The sequence below is a fragment of the Pinus tabuliformis genome, chromosome 8 (assembly GCF_031772625.1).
Source record: "Pinus tabuliformis cultivar Carrire ecotype Pingquan chromosome 8, CPIR1, whole genome shotgun sequence".
Lineage (NCBI taxonomy): Eukaryota > Viridiplantae > Streptophyta > Pinopsida > Pinales > Pinaceae > Pinus > Pinus tabuliformis.
In genome coordinates this window covers 497,583,253-497,601,306 of record NC_142294.1, presented here as the reverse complement: position 1 = coordinate 497,601,306, position 18,054 = coordinate 497,583,253, and the positions used below count along the sequence as shown (strand labels likewise).

At 38.1% G+C, this 18,054-nt stretch overlaps 1 protein-coding gene across 1 annotated transcript in view; it reads right to left on the bottom strand.

Annotated features, from left to right (window-relative positions):
- The window catches only part of LOC149236258 (lipase-like PAD4), a 41,076-nt gene extending 36,458 nt beyond the window's left edge, over positions 1-4,618 (bottom strand). Inside the window, exons 1-2 of the mRNA XM_089368823.1 lie at positions 4,307-4,618; positions 3,601-4,091 (exon numbers count right to left, since the gene is read on the bottom strand). Of these exons, the coding sequence (XP_089224949.1) occupies positions 3,601-4,091; positions 4,307-4,618 (803 nt within the window). The remainder of the gene's footprint in view (positions 1-3,600; positions 4,092-4,306) is intronic.
- Positions 4,619-18,054: the final 13,436 nt, after the last annotated feature.

Sequence of the window (18,054 nt, the reverse complement as noted above, 5' to 3'; positions counted from 1 at the left end):
CGAACCCTTAACAAAAAGAGGACTAGCTCTAAATCCCTTCTGACAAAAATCCCGAAGGCAACAAACCCTGGAAAGGGAAAGAAAATGGGTAAATGGGAAATAGTTTTGATTTACTATTATAATTCTGATAAATGCAATGGCTTTGTGATAGGTATCTTATCATACCGAGGACAGTACAATGAGGAGAACAAAGAACAAGAAGACGAAAGTTGTAGACAGGCAAGGAGTAACATGGCCCCTAGGAGAGGCAAGAGAGAAAACAAGAAGGAAGAAGGAATAAGCGGGTCGACCAGGAAAAGAGGGAGGAAGATGGGTAGTGAACACATGAAGACTCTTATCGCCACATATATGGAAAGGAACCCAACGGACATTAGATCCCAAATTGCAAGTTGGGAGAGGGACTTGAATGACAACATCAAGCACCAAGACATCCCCATGGAGGAGTGGGAAAGCACAGTTCCCGACCCAGGGAATTCTCGTGGAAGGCACTCCCTATTTAGGAAAACCATATCACAATATTGGGTAATGAAAAATGTGGTGGCACAGGCCATGACCCTAAATCGAGAGCAAGCAGTGGGTGACGGAACAAAGGCATAGGAGAAAAACAAGGAAAAGGATCCAGTCAGAGCTGAACTACTTAGGGAAATAGCAACCCTTCAGATACAGACCTACAGAGATAACCTGGCCTTGGGGAGAATTGAACAAACCCTAAAAGATTTGAAGTGGAGAATTGAGCAGAGGAGCGAGATTCCAGGCTCCAGTGACAAAGCGCCAGCCCCAGTAATATCTTCGGATGAGGATTGAAGTAGTGTTCAAGTTCGAATCTGATAAAATTTTGATGAAATTCACTTGTTTAATTTGTTTTATCGAATCAGTAGTATAGACAGTCAAAACAATGCTGCTAGAAGGATAGTAAAGAAACTTCTTAAATTTTGAACAGGGTTTAATGCATATAGGTGGCTACCTGGTTTCCTTCGGGTAGGTAAGCCACCTGGAACAAATGGAAGTTAATGATTTTGGAAAAGTAATATAAATAGAGGAAGCACTGCCAAGTTTGGTGGGCTCCAGTATTGTAGCAATAATGCTACAACTCCTGGAGCTTCCTTCTCTAATTTTATCAACCCGGTAGTTCGTAACAAACTTGGAAGCAACGGTGTTGTATGCACAAGTACTAGCTCTTGCCGCAGCTGGCACAAGTCCGCTAGGGGCTCAAGCCAACTTCTATGAGCTCTTAGAAGAAGCTTTTTAACTGATGGACGAAAGCTAACTCAAAGGAAGCTAATCTACTTGTGGAAAGAAACTGAAAGCCAAAAAGAAGTACAAACCCTAGCAAACCCTAATTCTACCAACTAGTCCTACTGATGCAAAAATGAGAATGAAAACTACGAGAAGAGATGCCATTACTTCTAGGAAGGTAAAATGCATGTGTCTAAGTTATCACTATCTGAAGAAAACATCTTTTTTGTATTTTTGATTAAGTTATTTGAATTATCATGCATGTGCTTTTAACTAGCTTTTCACTGTGCAGAGGTGGATCAAGGAGGAGAAATGCTTGGGAAAGGTTGGGAAGGTTCAGAGAGGGTCTAAGGGATCCCTATCATCCTTTCAGAGAGTTTCACAAAGTCAGGATGCCATGCAACCGTGTTTATGAACTTCTACAGGAAGTCTGCAGGGGTTTCTACAGGAAGTTCTGTAATTCTTCTACAGGATGTTTCGTGATTGGGTTTTTGACTGATAGGTGAGTGGAAGAGAATGCATGAATGGGTAGGGAGGTTGGGTAGGGGCCTAGAATGACCCAATGACTGAGGGATGAGGTGATGAGAGGGTGTGGAAGTCTAGCTTGCATCAAAGAAGGTTTAGGCAAGGGAAAGGCAAGAAGGTAGGGTTACGTGGCAAAAGAGCAGATGGGGGATGAGGAAACAGACTTGGTGATGGAGGAGCTGATCTAGACGAGGCTTAGATGAACGAGGAGGTGATGAAGGTACCCTGCATAGTGTTTACCTAATCAAACCAACTACGTCTTGCATACAATCAAAATATTAGATGATCTATCTAACAGTTTAATGAGATCAGTGAACAGCAACCTTATTCATGACAAGAATCACGTACAACATGTGAACAAAACATTATCAAAGAGATATAAACGCATGACTAACTCCTACCAATCCATCCTAAACATAAAAAGCTACTTCAACCATCAAAAGCAACCTAAGTAACAAAGCACGAATTAAATCTAAAGAGTAGATTTTATTTTAAGAATGCAGCGAACACACATAAAGATAAATAAGGGAGGTACTGGGCGCTTGAGATGGGCCCAACCCCAAGAGCTACAGCCTCCCAAGAGAGATTCAGAGCTGGTGCAAAGCTGGATTCATCTTTATTAATCAAGAATGAAGAGTTACATCAAAACTGTCCACAAGGAGAGCTTGAGAATGAGTTGAAAGAAAAGCTAATCCATGGCCTACAAATCGAATTACAAAAGGACTACAACAAGGCTATGAAATGACTAACTACTAGCTACTATCTACTGGCTAACTAGTTAACATCCATTGGCTAACCTGGCTAACCAAAATGAGGCCCTAAGCCTTCTTATTTATACAAATTGAGGACCCAACAGTCCTCCTAAACTTTAGGGACTCGGCTGCCCAAAACTTGGAGTTAACAGCAGTCCTACTTGACTTGTTTGGCTGCCCTTGTGCTGATTGATTCGGTGGCCCTTGAACTCCGAGCTGATGGTGGAGAATTCGAGGTAAGGGCCCATAAATGAAGGGGACACCTTCCTACAAATCCTCTCCCTTGTCTTCCCACGAATTTGGCTGCCAAGTGCTCATTAAGACCTTCAATTTTGTCTCCAAATTGACCAAAAAGGCTACACAAAGCACCCATTAGACTTGTTGGCATAATGACTAACCAAATTCACTCTATTAACATAAATATAATCAAAAACATGCAATAAACTAATGAGAATGGTGGATTAAGTCAAATTAGGAGGTTGAATGAGCCCAAATAATTGTCCATTTTTGGGGCTCGTCATCACCCCCCTACTGAAAGTGTTGCTCATCCTCTGAGCAACCAATCTCTCTCCTCATCTTTGATGGCCCTGGTGGCTTCTTTGGCTAACATCTCGGCTGATTTCTCCTTTGGCTTCCCTCTTTTCAAACTTCCTGTAGAAACAGTTCGCTGGCTTCTTGTAGAAACAGTCTGCTAACTTCCTGTAGAAACAGTCTGCTAACTTCCTGCTGAACCAATTTTCTCTGATTTTGCTTGCTTGGCCGGTGGTGCCTTCTCCTTGAACTGTGCTGCTTGCAAATCTGAGCTAGTGTGATTTGATTAAGTAATATTTGAATGAGTGAGGGTTTAATGAGGAGGATCTATCTCCTATAATCTATCCTCCTTGTCTCATTCAAGTTTCTGCTCTTAATTAGCCAAAATTGCCATGATTTTCTCCCAAAAACTCAATGACGAGGCTCATCAATATGCTGATAGGCCTGATGGATATGCTGAGAAACAAATTGGTGGTGGTGTAGAGGCTGGTACTTGAGGCCTTGGACTAGGATATGTTCGCCATGCAACTGAACCTTCTTCCATCTCTCTTTATACCATTCAAGCTCTGCCATGCTACTTTGTTTTACGCTTAATTCAATAGCTAGCTTGTCAACATTTGTGTTATACCCTTTTTCAGTTTCTCCAGTTGTTCGTAGGGCCAGCTGTGCATGATCATTCTGAGCTCCAACGTCAATAGCTTCAAGCTGCAATAAAATACCCATCTCGTAAAGGGATTCTGAATTGGAATTCTCTATTGATCGTATCCCTCTTATGGGGTTTTGCAAAACCTCCTCCAAAACAGAATCGTACCTTATGTGCTCTGAAAGACAGGCCTGTACAATCTCATCAAAAGAAGTTTGTTGGCTTCGCATAGTCAAACTAAGCATTTCCAAAACCGTCTGAGCGTTTTGAATACAAGCTACACCATTGCCTGAGCAAAGCATGTAAGTGCCAAAAGGTCTGTATGGGCTGCTTGGAGAAACAAAGATCTGTTTCAGAAGAGTCCTACAAGCATCTTGAATTAAAGAATCAGGCACATTTGTGCCCTGCCAATAAGGAAAAATGGTCGTCAAGGAGTTAGCAATGGACTCAATCAGTGCAAGGAGCATCCGAGGAACAATATCATGCTTGGAAACCACGAGACAAAATTTTCCTCCCCAGTTCTCACGGCCAACTGCTTCAACAAGCCTTTCATGTCTGACCAGAGGGCAACCAAACGTGATACAAAAGGGAGAGCTTTGCCTTAGCCTTTTCCCAGAACCCATAATGTGGCCAAGGTTGCAACTGCCCCTCCTATGGAGTGACCCACAAATATGATGGGCTTGAGCTTCTTTTGTTTGAAGTCCGTGTAAATCTGCAACTTTGCTTGGAAATCTGTTTTCTCGATTATATGGAGAAACAACATAAGAGCTCCTGGATGAATGAAGGCTGGTTCACCATCATCACCCCTGAGGCATTCAGAGGAGACCTTTTGAACAGTTTTTATATTGTCCTCTCCACGTTTACTCTGGTTGACAATGAAATCTTCTACTCTTTGAAGCGAAAGCGACACATACGAAATCTTCATGCCCATTCACAGTAAAGCCCTCTGAATTGCTTGCATGAAGAGACTCTTCCCCAAACCTTGGGCAGTAGTCCATATGAGACAAGAAAAGTTGCAATCTCCTGACCACCAGTGAACTCTGGAGTTTTCGTTTCTGACTCCATGGCCTGCTATTGCTACTGGATTTATTCCACAATGGTGTCGGATCTCAGAGATTTCTTCAAGCTCCAAACTGGATGAAGAACCTTAGGCTTCTCTGCTCTGGAAGACTCTGCTGCACTTGCCTATAGAAGACCCCACCCGTTTCCTGTAGAATGTGATTCTGCCTTTGAGTGAGCCTGATGCACGAGTGAAATTCGAGAACAGGTAGGAAACTCAGCGGAGGACGATAGGTTAAGCCGATTGTGGAAGCAGAGGATATATACTTCGAGTTGAACATGATGCAAGTGCAAGTTAACAGCAGTCTATGAGTTTCGGCTAAGCGCTCATTAATTCTGCGTGATTTTTGGTGGAGTGAGGTGGCAAAAACGTGTGCTGGCCCATATGAACTGTTGTGCTATTATGAACTGCATGTCTTCTTCTATTTGTTAATCAATTGATGCCATGTGCACTGAAGTTCAATAAATCTTCCATTTCCTGTGTTTCTCAACTTCCACGTGAATGACTATCCACGCATGCTGCGTGATCTTCTCGTGAGTGCTAGAGAACTGGGTGTCTTGCTACATTCATGGCTTAATTTCACCATTCCATTCGTTCATGCAATGCTCAGACTAGATTCATGCAATAGATGAACAAGGTTTAGTCACGTACCTGAAGTCAAACGGCTGCTTGTGAAGCTTTTTGCTGCTGCATGCTCATGTTCTGCTGCTGCATGCTTGGATCCTTTGGTTGCATGAGGGCTTGGCTGATGATTTTTTATTGCTTTTCCTTGTGCAGGTGTCCTCTGACCAGATCTAAGCTGCATGCATTTGTTTCCACGTTCAAATCTGCACCTTCAAGCTGCTGCTGCTGCAATGTCACAGAACCAGAACTTGTTTTCGCCATTTCTCCCAAACGGTAAAGCGGATTGATCTGAAACTTGCTGAGCATGTTTCTATCATCATGATGCATCTCCCATAGAAAAATCGTGATCAATGGATGCACGGATTTCGAGAAAAATGGAAAATGGCTGAAGATTTTAGAGATCGATTTCTCGGAAACCGTGCATCAGAATCGGCTGAAACTGCTTGGGTAGGTTACCATCACTCATATGCATATCCCCATGAAACAGGTTTTGAAACGGATGCACGGTTATGGACAAAATGCAAAAATGGCTGATGGCAATGGAGGCTGATTTCTTGGAAACCGTGCACCGGAATTGGCTGAAACTGCTCAAGCATGTTGCCATCACCCTTGTACAATTCCCCATAAAACGGTTTGTCAAATGGATGCATGGTTTTCAAGTTATGGCAAAAACAAATTTTGTTCTATGGATTTTTGCCTCAAGGCTTTTTGCAAGTGTTTGCATGGAAGGGAAAACTGAGCTTGGGCTGTGATGCAGGTATGGAGATGATGGAGGAGGAGTTGGAAGATTGCATGAGGACTTCTGAACCCTTGAGGAAGCTACCATGTTCGCCAAACCACTTTTTGAAATCCATGTCTAGTTTCCCACAATTTCTACAGGAAGTTCCTGTAGAAGCACAATGAGAAGCACAATGAGGTGGAAAAAATGATGGAGAAAGGCAAGGGATGGACACACAAGTGCTTGTAGGCCTAATCAACAGATTCCCACCATCAGATTCCATTTTAAACTTGAATTTGGTTCGTCCAAAGGTTCTACAGGATGTTTCCTGTAGAAATACAGAGCTTCCTGTAGAAGGCACAAGAAAAATTCCTTTAACCTTGATTTGAGTGCTCCTCCTGTCATGAAACGTCCTTCTTGCAACCTGCAATTAGCCAATGGAAATTAGTTTTATTTTTCTTTTTCTTTTTCTCTTTTTTTTTGAAAAACAACTAGGGCGCCTCATGGAGGTTTTCACCCTAATTGCCTGCCTTGGGCGCCTCCAAGGGAGGTTTTCACCCAAAGATCTTATTGCCTTTTTATTTTCTTTTCTTTCCAACCCATTGACCGCCTCATGGAGGTTTTCAATCAATGAGCCAATCTAAGGCGCCTCCGAGGAGGTTTTCACCTTAGATTTCTATTTTCCTCTTTTTTCATTTTTTCTTTTTCATTTTTTTTCTTTTTTCTTTTTTCCTACCCTACCCTACTTGAAAAACAAAATCATTTTCAAGTATAAGAATACTTCCAATGGAGCCATGTGCACATCGAGATTAAAGAAAAAATGATGTGATGGCTTGAAATGCATGCTTTGACAGCTATCCAGATCTCAGAGACCAAATGATTTGACTTTGAAGGGATCAAACATAGCCGATGAAGAGAGTACTGCTGCAACTTAGTGACTGTCTGGAACCATGTCTCAATATAGCTTTGATATTCTTGGTCCTTTTGCTGATCTGGATCATTCTTCATGTCACCTTCTATCATGACTTTCTCATCTTCCTCTTTTTGCTGATCTTTCTCTTGAATACATGGAAGATTTGATGGTAACCATGAAGGATCTTTCTTTATCTCTGCTTCTGATGTCTTCTCTTCATCAAGTGCAGCCCATGGTTCTTTGATCTCCTCTTTGGAATCTTCTTTTTCCTTTGGTCCTTCAATGTTGTCAATATAATCTCTATTTTGCAACACTCTTCCTGAGCTTTGGTGAACATCATTGAGCTCAAAAGGAGTCATTTGCACATGTTGTGCCTCAGCTTTGCAATTGGGTTGAGCTACTTCATGGTATGGCTTTGGAAATGGTACGGGTAGTTGAGTGGAGGTGTGAAATTGAGATGGAGATGGATGGCATTGTGGTTGGGTAGGCATTTGGGGTTGCCTTGGTGGAGGAGGAGGCGATGGTTGTGGATGAGCAGGTGGTGGAGGAAAATAAGCGGAAGGAGTGTTGTATTGGGGCCTCCACTCCTGATAAGGTGCATTCCACTGAGGCTGTGGCTAAGCATAAGAGTGAAATGAATGAGCAACTGGTTGGGCATAATATGGATCTGTGAAGGAACAAGGAGGAGGTGTGAACCAGGAAGGGTGAGCAGGGGGACCCCAAGAAGGCATGAAAGTGGCTTGATAGGGGTCATAATAGGTCTCGGATGTCCCTTGCAGTTCCTGCTGGTAAGATCTAGGTCCATGCGGCCTCCTTTGGTTCATATAATAGAGTGATTCAGTGGCTCCTTTGGCCCTTTGATAGGAAGCTTTGATTCCGGGCAAGGAAGGGCACTGATTTGTAGGATGGTATTCTTCATAGATGAAACACACTTCTAGGGAGTGCATTGGACATTCGTTCCTAGGATGCTTTCTAGTGCACCTGGGACAAAAGATGACCAAAGCCCTCTTGGCTTCCTCTTGCTTCTTTTGGATCCACAGGGTATCCAATTGCATGGCAAGAAACTACCTCATATCACTCTTGAAATCTTCTATCTGGTCTTCAAATTCGTTTTTGGACAAGGGATTGCTCCCAACATTTCTGCTTGTAGCCATTTGCTCCAGAGGAATGGTTTCTTCTTCTTCTCCCCTAGAGGTTCTTTAAATATGCCTTGATGTCCACCCAGGGGTTCTTCAAACACAGCCATCGAAGAAGAGAGAATGTTGGTTGTGTGAAGCAGTGGGGGTGTTGTGCAATCATTTTTTTTAACTTATCTCTACTCCTACAAGGCATGAAATGAAATCTTTTTGGTTGTTTTTTTCTTTTTTCTACTTCTACTTGCAAAACTAAAATAGATTGAACTGCAACTAACTATCTTGCTAAAATGAAAATGCGGAATTGAAATGAAAGCAGGAAAGGACTAATCTATTTTGCTCAAATGAAATTGCAGGAATGGAAATGCTAGTCTACACTTACAGAATTGAAATACTAATCTATGCTTGCAAAATTGAAATTGTGGAATTGAAATGCTAATCTATGAAAGCAGGAAATGTCTATGCTACTTTTGCAGAATGGAAATGAAATAAACTACTTGGCAGAAAGCAAGAGTAGGAAAGTAGAAGAAAAGCAACAATTACTAATACTCTGACGCTTCCCCGGCAACGACGCCAAAAAGATGGTGGGCTCCAGTATTGTAGCAATAATGCTACAACTCCTGGAGCTTCCTTCTCTAATTTTATCAACCCGGTAGTTTGTAACAAACTTGGAAGCGACGGTGCTGTATGCACAAGTACTAGCTCTTGCCGCAGCTGTCACTTGGTCAGCCGACACAAGTCCGCTAGGGGCTCAAGCCAACTTCTATGAGCTCTTAGAAGAAGCTTTTTAACTGATGGATGAAAGCTAACTCAAAGGAAGCTAATCTACTTGCGGAAAGAAACTGAAAGCCAAAAAGAAGTACAAACCCTAGCAAACCCTAATTCTACCAACTAGTCCTACAGATGCAAAAATGAGAATGCAAACTACGAGAAGAGATGCCATTACTTCTAGGAAGGTAAAATGCATGTGTCTAAGTTATCACTATCTGAAGAAAACATCTTTTTTGTATTTTTGATTAAGTTATTTGAATTATCATGCATGTGCTTTTAACTAGCTTTTCACTGTGCAGAGGTGGATCAAGGAGGAGAAATGCTTGGGAAAGGTTGGGAAGGTTCAGAGAGGGTCTAAGGGATCCCTATCATCCTTTCAGAGAGTTTCACAAAGTCAGGATGCCATGCAACCGTGTTTATGAACTTCTACGGGAAGTCTGCAGGGGTTTCTACAGGAAGTTCTGTAATTCTTCTACAGGATGTTTCGTGATTGGGTTTTTGACTGATAGGTGAGTGGAAGAGAATGCATGAATGGGTAGGGAGGTTGGGTAGGGGCCTGGAATGACCCAATGACTGAGGGATGAGGTGATGAGAGGGTGTGGAAGTCTAGCTTGCATCAAAGAAGGTTTAGGCAAGGGAAAGGCAAGAAGGTAGGGTTACATGGCAAAAGAGCAGATGGGGGATGAGGAAACAGACTTGGTGATGGAGGAGCTGATCTAGACGAGGCTCAGATGAACGAGGACGTGATGAAGGTGCCCTGCATAGTGTTTACCTGATCAAACCAACTACGTCTTGCATACAATCAAAATATTAGATGATCTATCTAACAGTTTAATGAGATCAGTGAACAACAACCTTATTCATGACAAGAATCACGTACAACATGTGAACAAAACATTATCAAAGAGATATAAACGCATGACTAACTCCTACCAATCCATCCTAAACATAAAAAGCTACTTCAACCATCAAAAGCAACCTAAGTAACAAAGCACGAATTAAATCTAAAGAGTAGATTTTATTTTAAGAATGCAGCGAACACACATAAAGATAAACAAGGGAGGTACTGGGCGCTTGAGATGGGCCCAACCCCAAGAGCTACAGCCTCCCAAGAGTGATTTAGAGTTGGTGCAAAGCTGGATTCATCTTTATTAATCAAGAATGAAGAGTTACATCAAAACTGTCCACAAGGAGAGCTTGAGAATGAGCTGAAAGCAAAGCTAATCCATGGCCTACAAATCGAATTAGAAAATGACTACAACAAGGCTATGAAATGACTAACTACTAGCTACTATCTACTGGCTAACTAGCTAACATCCACTGGCTAACCTGGCTAACCAAAATGAGGCCCTAAGCCTTCTTATTTATACAAATTGAGGACCCAACAGTCCTCCTAAACTTTAGGGACTTGGCTGCCCAAAACTTGGAGTTAACAATAGTCCTACTTGACTTGTTTGGCTGCCCTTGTGCTGATTGATTCGGTGGCCCTTGAACTCCGAGCTGATGGTGGAGAATTCGAGGTAAGGGCCCATAAATGAAGGGGACACCTTCCTACAAATCCTCTCCCTTGTCTTCCCACGAATTTGGCTGCCAAGTGCTCATTAAGACCTTCAATTTTGTCTCCAAATTGACCAAAAAGGCTACACAAAGCACCCATTAGACTTGTTGGCATAATGACTAACCAAATTCACTCTATTAACATAAATATAATAAAAAACATGCAATAAACTAATGAGAATGGTGGATTAAGTCAAATTAGGAGGTTGAATGAGCCCAAATAATTGTCCATTTTTGGGGCTCGTCAAAGTTCACAAAAAAAAACATTGCCAATTGTGTGTCTAAATGAAATGTCACAAATCTCCATAATGGTGATGATGTGACTTCTAGAAATCCCGCAACCACTTTAATAAGAGCTTGATAAGTATAAGGGTCACTATCATAGTCAATGTTTGGGATATTGAAACCATGGGGAATATCTGCAATAACTAGGGCATAATCCCTTTTAGGTTATGAGTTTAGCAATGCCTTCATAGTCACCTTGTATTACTTGCTATTGAATAGTGTCAAGCCTATTCCAAATGAAATGAGTAAGAGTTGGATCAAGTTGAACATTGCTAAGACGTTGCTTCTTTAGTCTTTGGATCTTAATTTTTTCAATAAAGGTTTTGAAACTATCTAGTGCTCGATTTGCATCCTTCCTCATCTTTAATAAAATAAACAAATATATGTCTAAGTTATAGAGTAAAAATACTATACAGATGAATAAAAATGAATGTACAAATCAACATACATTTTTAAATGCAAGATAAAAAAAAAAAATTAGTGTTGATGTAGAACTTGAGTCTAGATAGTTGCATACGACATCATCCCAACTATCTTCATTCAAAAATTTAACCATTTGTTCCTATATTTTCATGTAAACTTTGTGATTGCATAGATAAAGTAAAAAAAATTAATATAATGATATGTATAACAAATACTACCAAGAACAATATGTTATATTTAAAAGAAAATTGTAATCTAGAAATAAGTAAAAATAATTCAACAAACTTACTTTTGAAATTCCTTAGATGTTTCCTCCAATGATAATTCCCCTGTCCTCACACGAGATAATATTGCTTTGACAACTTTTTCACCCTTCACTCCTTGCAATGCTCTCTAAGGTGTGATAGTCATATCTTCTAGAAGCTGCTTCATTTCAGGACCTGATTTACTATTGCTACATATCAGTGGTTTAAACCTTTTGGCCTTCTAGTTTTTAATGCCAATGTTCTCCCACATGCTAAAAATCTCATTAATAAATTCCCATATCTCTCCAGTTCTAAATGCCAGCTAGAAAATGTTATCAATACCTATAAATAAATCAGTATTTACTCTGCCACCTTTTGAATTGATTTTCTCATCAATTCGATAGCCTATTTCCATATAACATTCCTTTCAAAAATCTACAGTAACATTTATCTTATCCCCACCACATTTTTCTTCAAATTCAGTACGAATAAATCTAACCCTTTGGATGAAAGTCATAGACATCCTATATTCATTATCTGAATTATGATCCCATGCCACTAACTTTGCTTCTATATCTGATAAACCAACATATATGATACATTTCATTGTTTCAAAACATGGGTTATTGGGATATTCCTCCATCAAATGTCTTTGAGATTCTATAGAATGGTTCCCCCAAGCACATAATAATTGTATTCAAAACATTTTGACTTATCAAATTCTTCTTTACTGGGAACTTGAACTGGATCAACAAGAAGCACATAATTAACCACATGAGCATATGGATTGTACCTCATCAATGTCTTCAAGTTGTGAACATGCAGGCGGTGTGGCTTTCTGATTTTATATTTACATTTTCCTTCACTTGCCTTACAGATTTGTCTCACATTAAGCTGAAATGTACGACCACCCTCAATTAAGTATCTCTTTGTCAAGTTCTTTCAAATGGAATTTTGTTTTGTTTTAATAATACCATACCCTAAATCAGCTCCTAGTGTAATGATTTCTCTGCTTTCTTTTTAATTTTCACTAGGATATTCACTATTGGTAATGACTACTTGAGAATGTACAACTTTACTTTTCTTCCTCATGACATTCTCATCATTAACTAAAACAAATTTATTCTTGGGTATTGTTACTTGTGGTCTTTTACGGCTCTTCTCCTTTCTAAGATTAGTTCCAATGTCATCCTCAATAACGACAACATATTCTTCAATGTTAGTTTCAACTTCCTCATCTTCAAAAGTATCCTATCTACCTTTGCTAGATTTATCCACTAGAGGCATTTTTTTTATCCCTTGGATGTAGTTTTGTAGCATCATGAATTACTACCTTTTGCTTGTTTGCCATATCTTCTTCTGACATTGAGTAGAAACTACTGACAACATTCATAATATCACGCTCTATTCAATGAATGCCTCCCAACATAATTGAAACACTTTCAACAAAATTCTGTCAAACAAAATATCATATGTCAATAAAAGCTAAGTTATAAAAATATAATGAGACAGTTACAATAACGCAAAACACAAATATAAATAATAGTACTTACAATATTTTTTGTAATTTCATTTGCAATTTGTTTACACAAATTTGTAGATATCTCTCTCGTGTCATACAAAGAATATAATAACTGATATGCAATCCTTTCATGTGACTTGGGCGATTTTGTAAGTATATAAACAACTTCACTATCTGGTACCAAACACATGTCTATGATCTTTCTCAGCACCTCATAAATTCCACTATTGTTAGGTATATCAACATACAAATATATTTCCACATCTCTGTTTTCTCTTTCTTTCACATACCATACATTTTCTGGAAGTTTCACTTCTTTTGATTTCTTCTAGTATGAAATCGTCTTCTTATCATTTGAGGCACTTGAAATATTTGTAGCTATCAACTCAGGTTCGATTCATTCAATAAGGCTTTTTGAGGATCCACCTTTAACAATCTTTGGTCCAGAAAGATTCACAGAAATATTCTTTGATGCCATTTTACTGCAAAATACTATGAGAGTAGCATTGATGAAATACGGGATGAAGAATTTCAAATAAATAAAGAATCACAGTTTCCACTTAGTCCTAATCCTATGGATTATGAGAGCAGTAGTGATGAAGAGCATGATGAAGAATTTCAAAAGAATGGAGTGTCACGGTGTCCACTTAGTCCTAATCCTATGGACTATGAGAGTAGCAGTGATGAAGAGCATGATGAATAATTTCAAAAGAATGGAGTGTCACGGTGTCCACTTAGTCCTAATCCTATGGACTATGAGAGCAGCAGTGATGAAGAGCATGATGAAGAATTTCAAAAGAATGGAGTGTCACGGTGTCCACTTAGTCCTAATCCTATGGACTATGACAATAGTAGTGATGAAAAGCATGATGAATAATTTCAAAAGAATGGAGTGTCACGGTGTCCACTTAGTCCTAATCCTATGGATTATGAGAGCACCAGTGATGAAGATCATGGTGAAGAATTTAAAATGAATAGAGTGTCATAGTGTCCACTTAGTCCTAATCATATGGACTATGAAAGCAACAGTGATGAAGAGCATGATGAATAATTTCAAAAGAATGAAGTGTCACAGTGTCCACTTAGTCCTAATCCTATGGACTATGAGAGCAGTAGTGATGAAGAGCATGATGAAGAATTTCAAATGAATAGAGTGTCACAGTGTCCACTTAGTCCTAATCCTATGGACTATGAAAGCAGCAGTGATGAAGAACATGATGAAGAATTTCAAATGAATAGAGTGTCACAGTGTCCACTTAGTCCTAATCCTATGGACTATGAGAGAAACATGATGAAGACCATGATGAAGATTTTCAAATAAATAAAGAGTCGTGATTTCCACTTAGTCTTAATCCTAAGGACTATGAGAGCAATAGTGATGAAGGACAGGATAAAACACTTAGTCCTAATCCTAAGGATTATGAGAATAGTAGTGACAAAGGGCATGATGTAGAATTTTCAGTAAGTAAACAGTCACATTTTTGACATAGTCCTAATCCTATGGACTATGAGAGCAGCACTGAAAATGCACATGATGAAGAATATCCAATAAACATCGAGTCAAATTTTCAATTTAGTCCTAATTCTAAGGACTATGACAATAGCATTGAAGAAGGGGAATATGAAGAATATCCTCCACATCAGTATTTCAAAAGCACAAATGATCATAGTGAGGATAACATTCCTCAGAATGATGATGAAAATTCTTATACAAATGATGATCCAATGATGGAGATGTTGCCAGGAAATATTGTATTAAGGAGCAGGAGCAGACTTTTTCATATCAATCCAAGATGTTCTAGTTATACAAGGGGTAGAGTACAATATCTGATGAGAAGAAGTTCTATCAGTGCTCTCATTTCAAGTGAATGTTGTTAAAAAGATTGCTTGAAACATATGGATTTCAAGTTTGCATTAGAGAAAAGGAAGAGATATTTGTCAATGAATAAAAGCATGAAAAATTCATATTTAGTGGGGTGCATGCAATCTACATTGTCAGGTTATGATTATCATATTGGGTATTTATTTATCTATATAAAGGTTTTCAAAATGTTTCATTCAATGGGTAATTTTTGTCTCTCAATAATCCAAGAAAATTTGGAAAAGGATCCCACATTTTATTCAGAATTACGTCATAAACGAAAGTTTGGGACATTATCAAATACTGCAATGTCATGGATGAAAGATTTCTTTTCAAAGCATGGAGAGTGTGTACCAAATAGAGAGACAATACATATTCCAGATAATTTCTCAAGGCAAGAAATCTACAACTTATATAAAGAATATGCAGAAGGTGCTGAGGGACATGGTCGATTTATTACATATCAATATTTTTTGAAGGTATGGAAGAAAGAATTCAACAATGTTCGTATTCCTAAGAAGACAAGGATGGGGATTTGTAGTACATGTGCTTCTATTAAATAAAGAAAGGATAAATTTGAAGGGTCAAAAAGAGGTAAGCATTCATAACTTTAACTTTAAAATTACATAGTCATCAACTATGAAAACATATTTCTTTATGACTTTCTTTTATGCTGTGTAGATTCCATCATCCAAGAACTTCAGGAGCATCATGAACAACAAACAAGTGAAAGGAAAAAGTTGTACAAGCATCGAAAGAAGTGTTATGATAATCCAAAAAAATATTTGGGTTTGATAATTGATAGTATGTACCAGAAGAAAACACTTTTACCACATTTTATTCGCACACCGAAAAAATTACAGGATGAAAGTTTTATTCAGTATCTCTTGGTCAGTTGTATGGCCTTCAATGGGAAAATGTTACCAAGGGTGTACTTCATAGCTCCAAATATTCATAATGATGAAAATATGACAATAACCATAATTCATGATGTGACTTCTAATTGGTCTAGTAATCTTTTTGAAGTTTTATATCTACAATTTGACAACAATTGTCGTGAAAGCAAAAATCAGATTGTTTTTGGATATCTAAACATGATTGTTGTATTGAGAATTTTTCTGAAGGTAAAGGTTGGTTTCCTTCTTGTTGGGCACACTCATGACCATATTGATCAAATTTTCAGTCATTTTTCAGTCACATTGAGGAGGAAGGAAGTTGAGAGCTTGCCATCATTAATTGAATGTATTAAGAAATCATACATGCCAGAGCCTACTTTTGATGTGTTGGAAGAAACTGTTGACATGCGAAGGTTTATTCTGGGATCACATGGTGAGGAGAAATGCATTGAACAACTTAATGACATTAGCTTCCAACATCAATTTTGTATCAAAAAAATTGATGGGAAAACACTAATATGGGGCAAGAAGTATTCAACTACTGCAGAATGGGCACCATCATCAGGTTTGGAATTTTTGAAGTTCATTCTAGATCATCCAATATTTGCATCAAATATATTGTTATTACAATCAGTTGCTGAAGTTCATAATGCATGCAGACAGAATAGAGATATAAATTATTCTGATTGCCTAGAAGAAATTAAAAAATGTATTAGATATACATATGAGTACTTTGATATTGTTGATTCAGTTTGGTGGGAGTCCTTTTTCAATAATCAAAGTGATATCATTTCAAGAACAACAAATGAAGATATACCTTTGAAAAATCCATTTATTTGGCCACAAAATGTGTCAAATGAACATGAGGAAAGAAACATTGTTGAAAAAACAATCTCAAGGTATTATTAATTCTTCACAGGCAGAGGAAAGAGAGATGTATATTAGTTAAAGAAGATCTTGTGCACAGCGTGAAGCCATGGAAGACCTTTACAAGGGTTTAGTACATGATATTAAGGAGGGTTGCATGATCACAGTGCTAGTAGATGGAGATCCCAATGGCTATCCATTTTGGGTTGCCAAGGTTATAAAGGTAATTACATAAAATGAAGATGTTACAGGTGTTGAAGTACATTGGTATGCCACAAATACACACCCATTCAATGGTGTGTATAAGACTGAGATGGTAGTTGATAAAAAAATATGCGGGAACAGAAAAAGAAAGGGTACAAATATAAATTGTCATACTTGTTTATGACTTCAATTTAACAAAGAGAGGAACTCTTCGCTTCAAGATGATAGAGATTTTGAAAAGGTTGTTACTAGAAGGAACAATGTTGAGATGGGAGTCTGCTGAAACAAGTCATAGATCTAGAATAATTTTGAAAACTAAAATGGTGGGCATGCATGTGGACTCAAATGGGGAACTAGTTGATGAAAGAGAAGAATATGGAACATCTTCATCTGCATCCTGTCATTCATTTGAAGATGTGAATTTTGATGGTGTGCAAGAAAACATGAGTGGTTTTGAATAATTGTCTAAGACAGTTTATATAACTGATGTTTGCATCGTATCTTGAAATAAAAAATTTGATTTCCATGTGGTGTTAAATCAGAAGTTATGAGTCATTTTTGTGTTGTTGGATTATATGTATTAATTATGATGATTTTTATTGTTTAGAATATCTACAATGCAACAATAACTTTGAGATATAATGTATGTTTCATTCAATCTACAAATAATGATATTTTAAATAATTTAGTCATGTAATTTGTTCATAATATCATGGTTTTTTAATTTTATGGTTGAAAAATTTCCAAATATTTTTGTATCTTTAATGTTATGGTGGAAAACAATTAGAATTTTAGTGATTTTAGCATCATGTTATTATATGTTTAACAACATGGATGAAAACTAATAGAATTTTAATGTGTTTCAGATCCCATTATTTTATCTTTATTGTGATTACTAAAACATGTTGAAATTATAACTAGGAAAGAAAAATGTTATTCTACCAAAAACATTAGTGTGTTTTTTTCCACAAAAACAACTTTTTTTTGCACATAAAAATTTGGTTTTACTGGCATTTTTTTAAAATGTTGAAAATTGACCTTAAAAAAAAAAACAGTCATTCCAGTATCAACACTTTTCGTTTTCAGGGTGTTTTTTGCACAATTTTTGCACCAAAAATTCGTTTTCACTGACATTTTTAAAACATGTTCAAAATTGACGCTAAAAAAAAATCATCATTCCAATAGACACACTTTTCATTTTTAGCACTATTTTCCATGTTTTTTGGGGGTTTTTTGGCCAGAGTTCCCGTTTTGAGTTTATAGTTCCTGTTTCAAAGTTTACATTCTT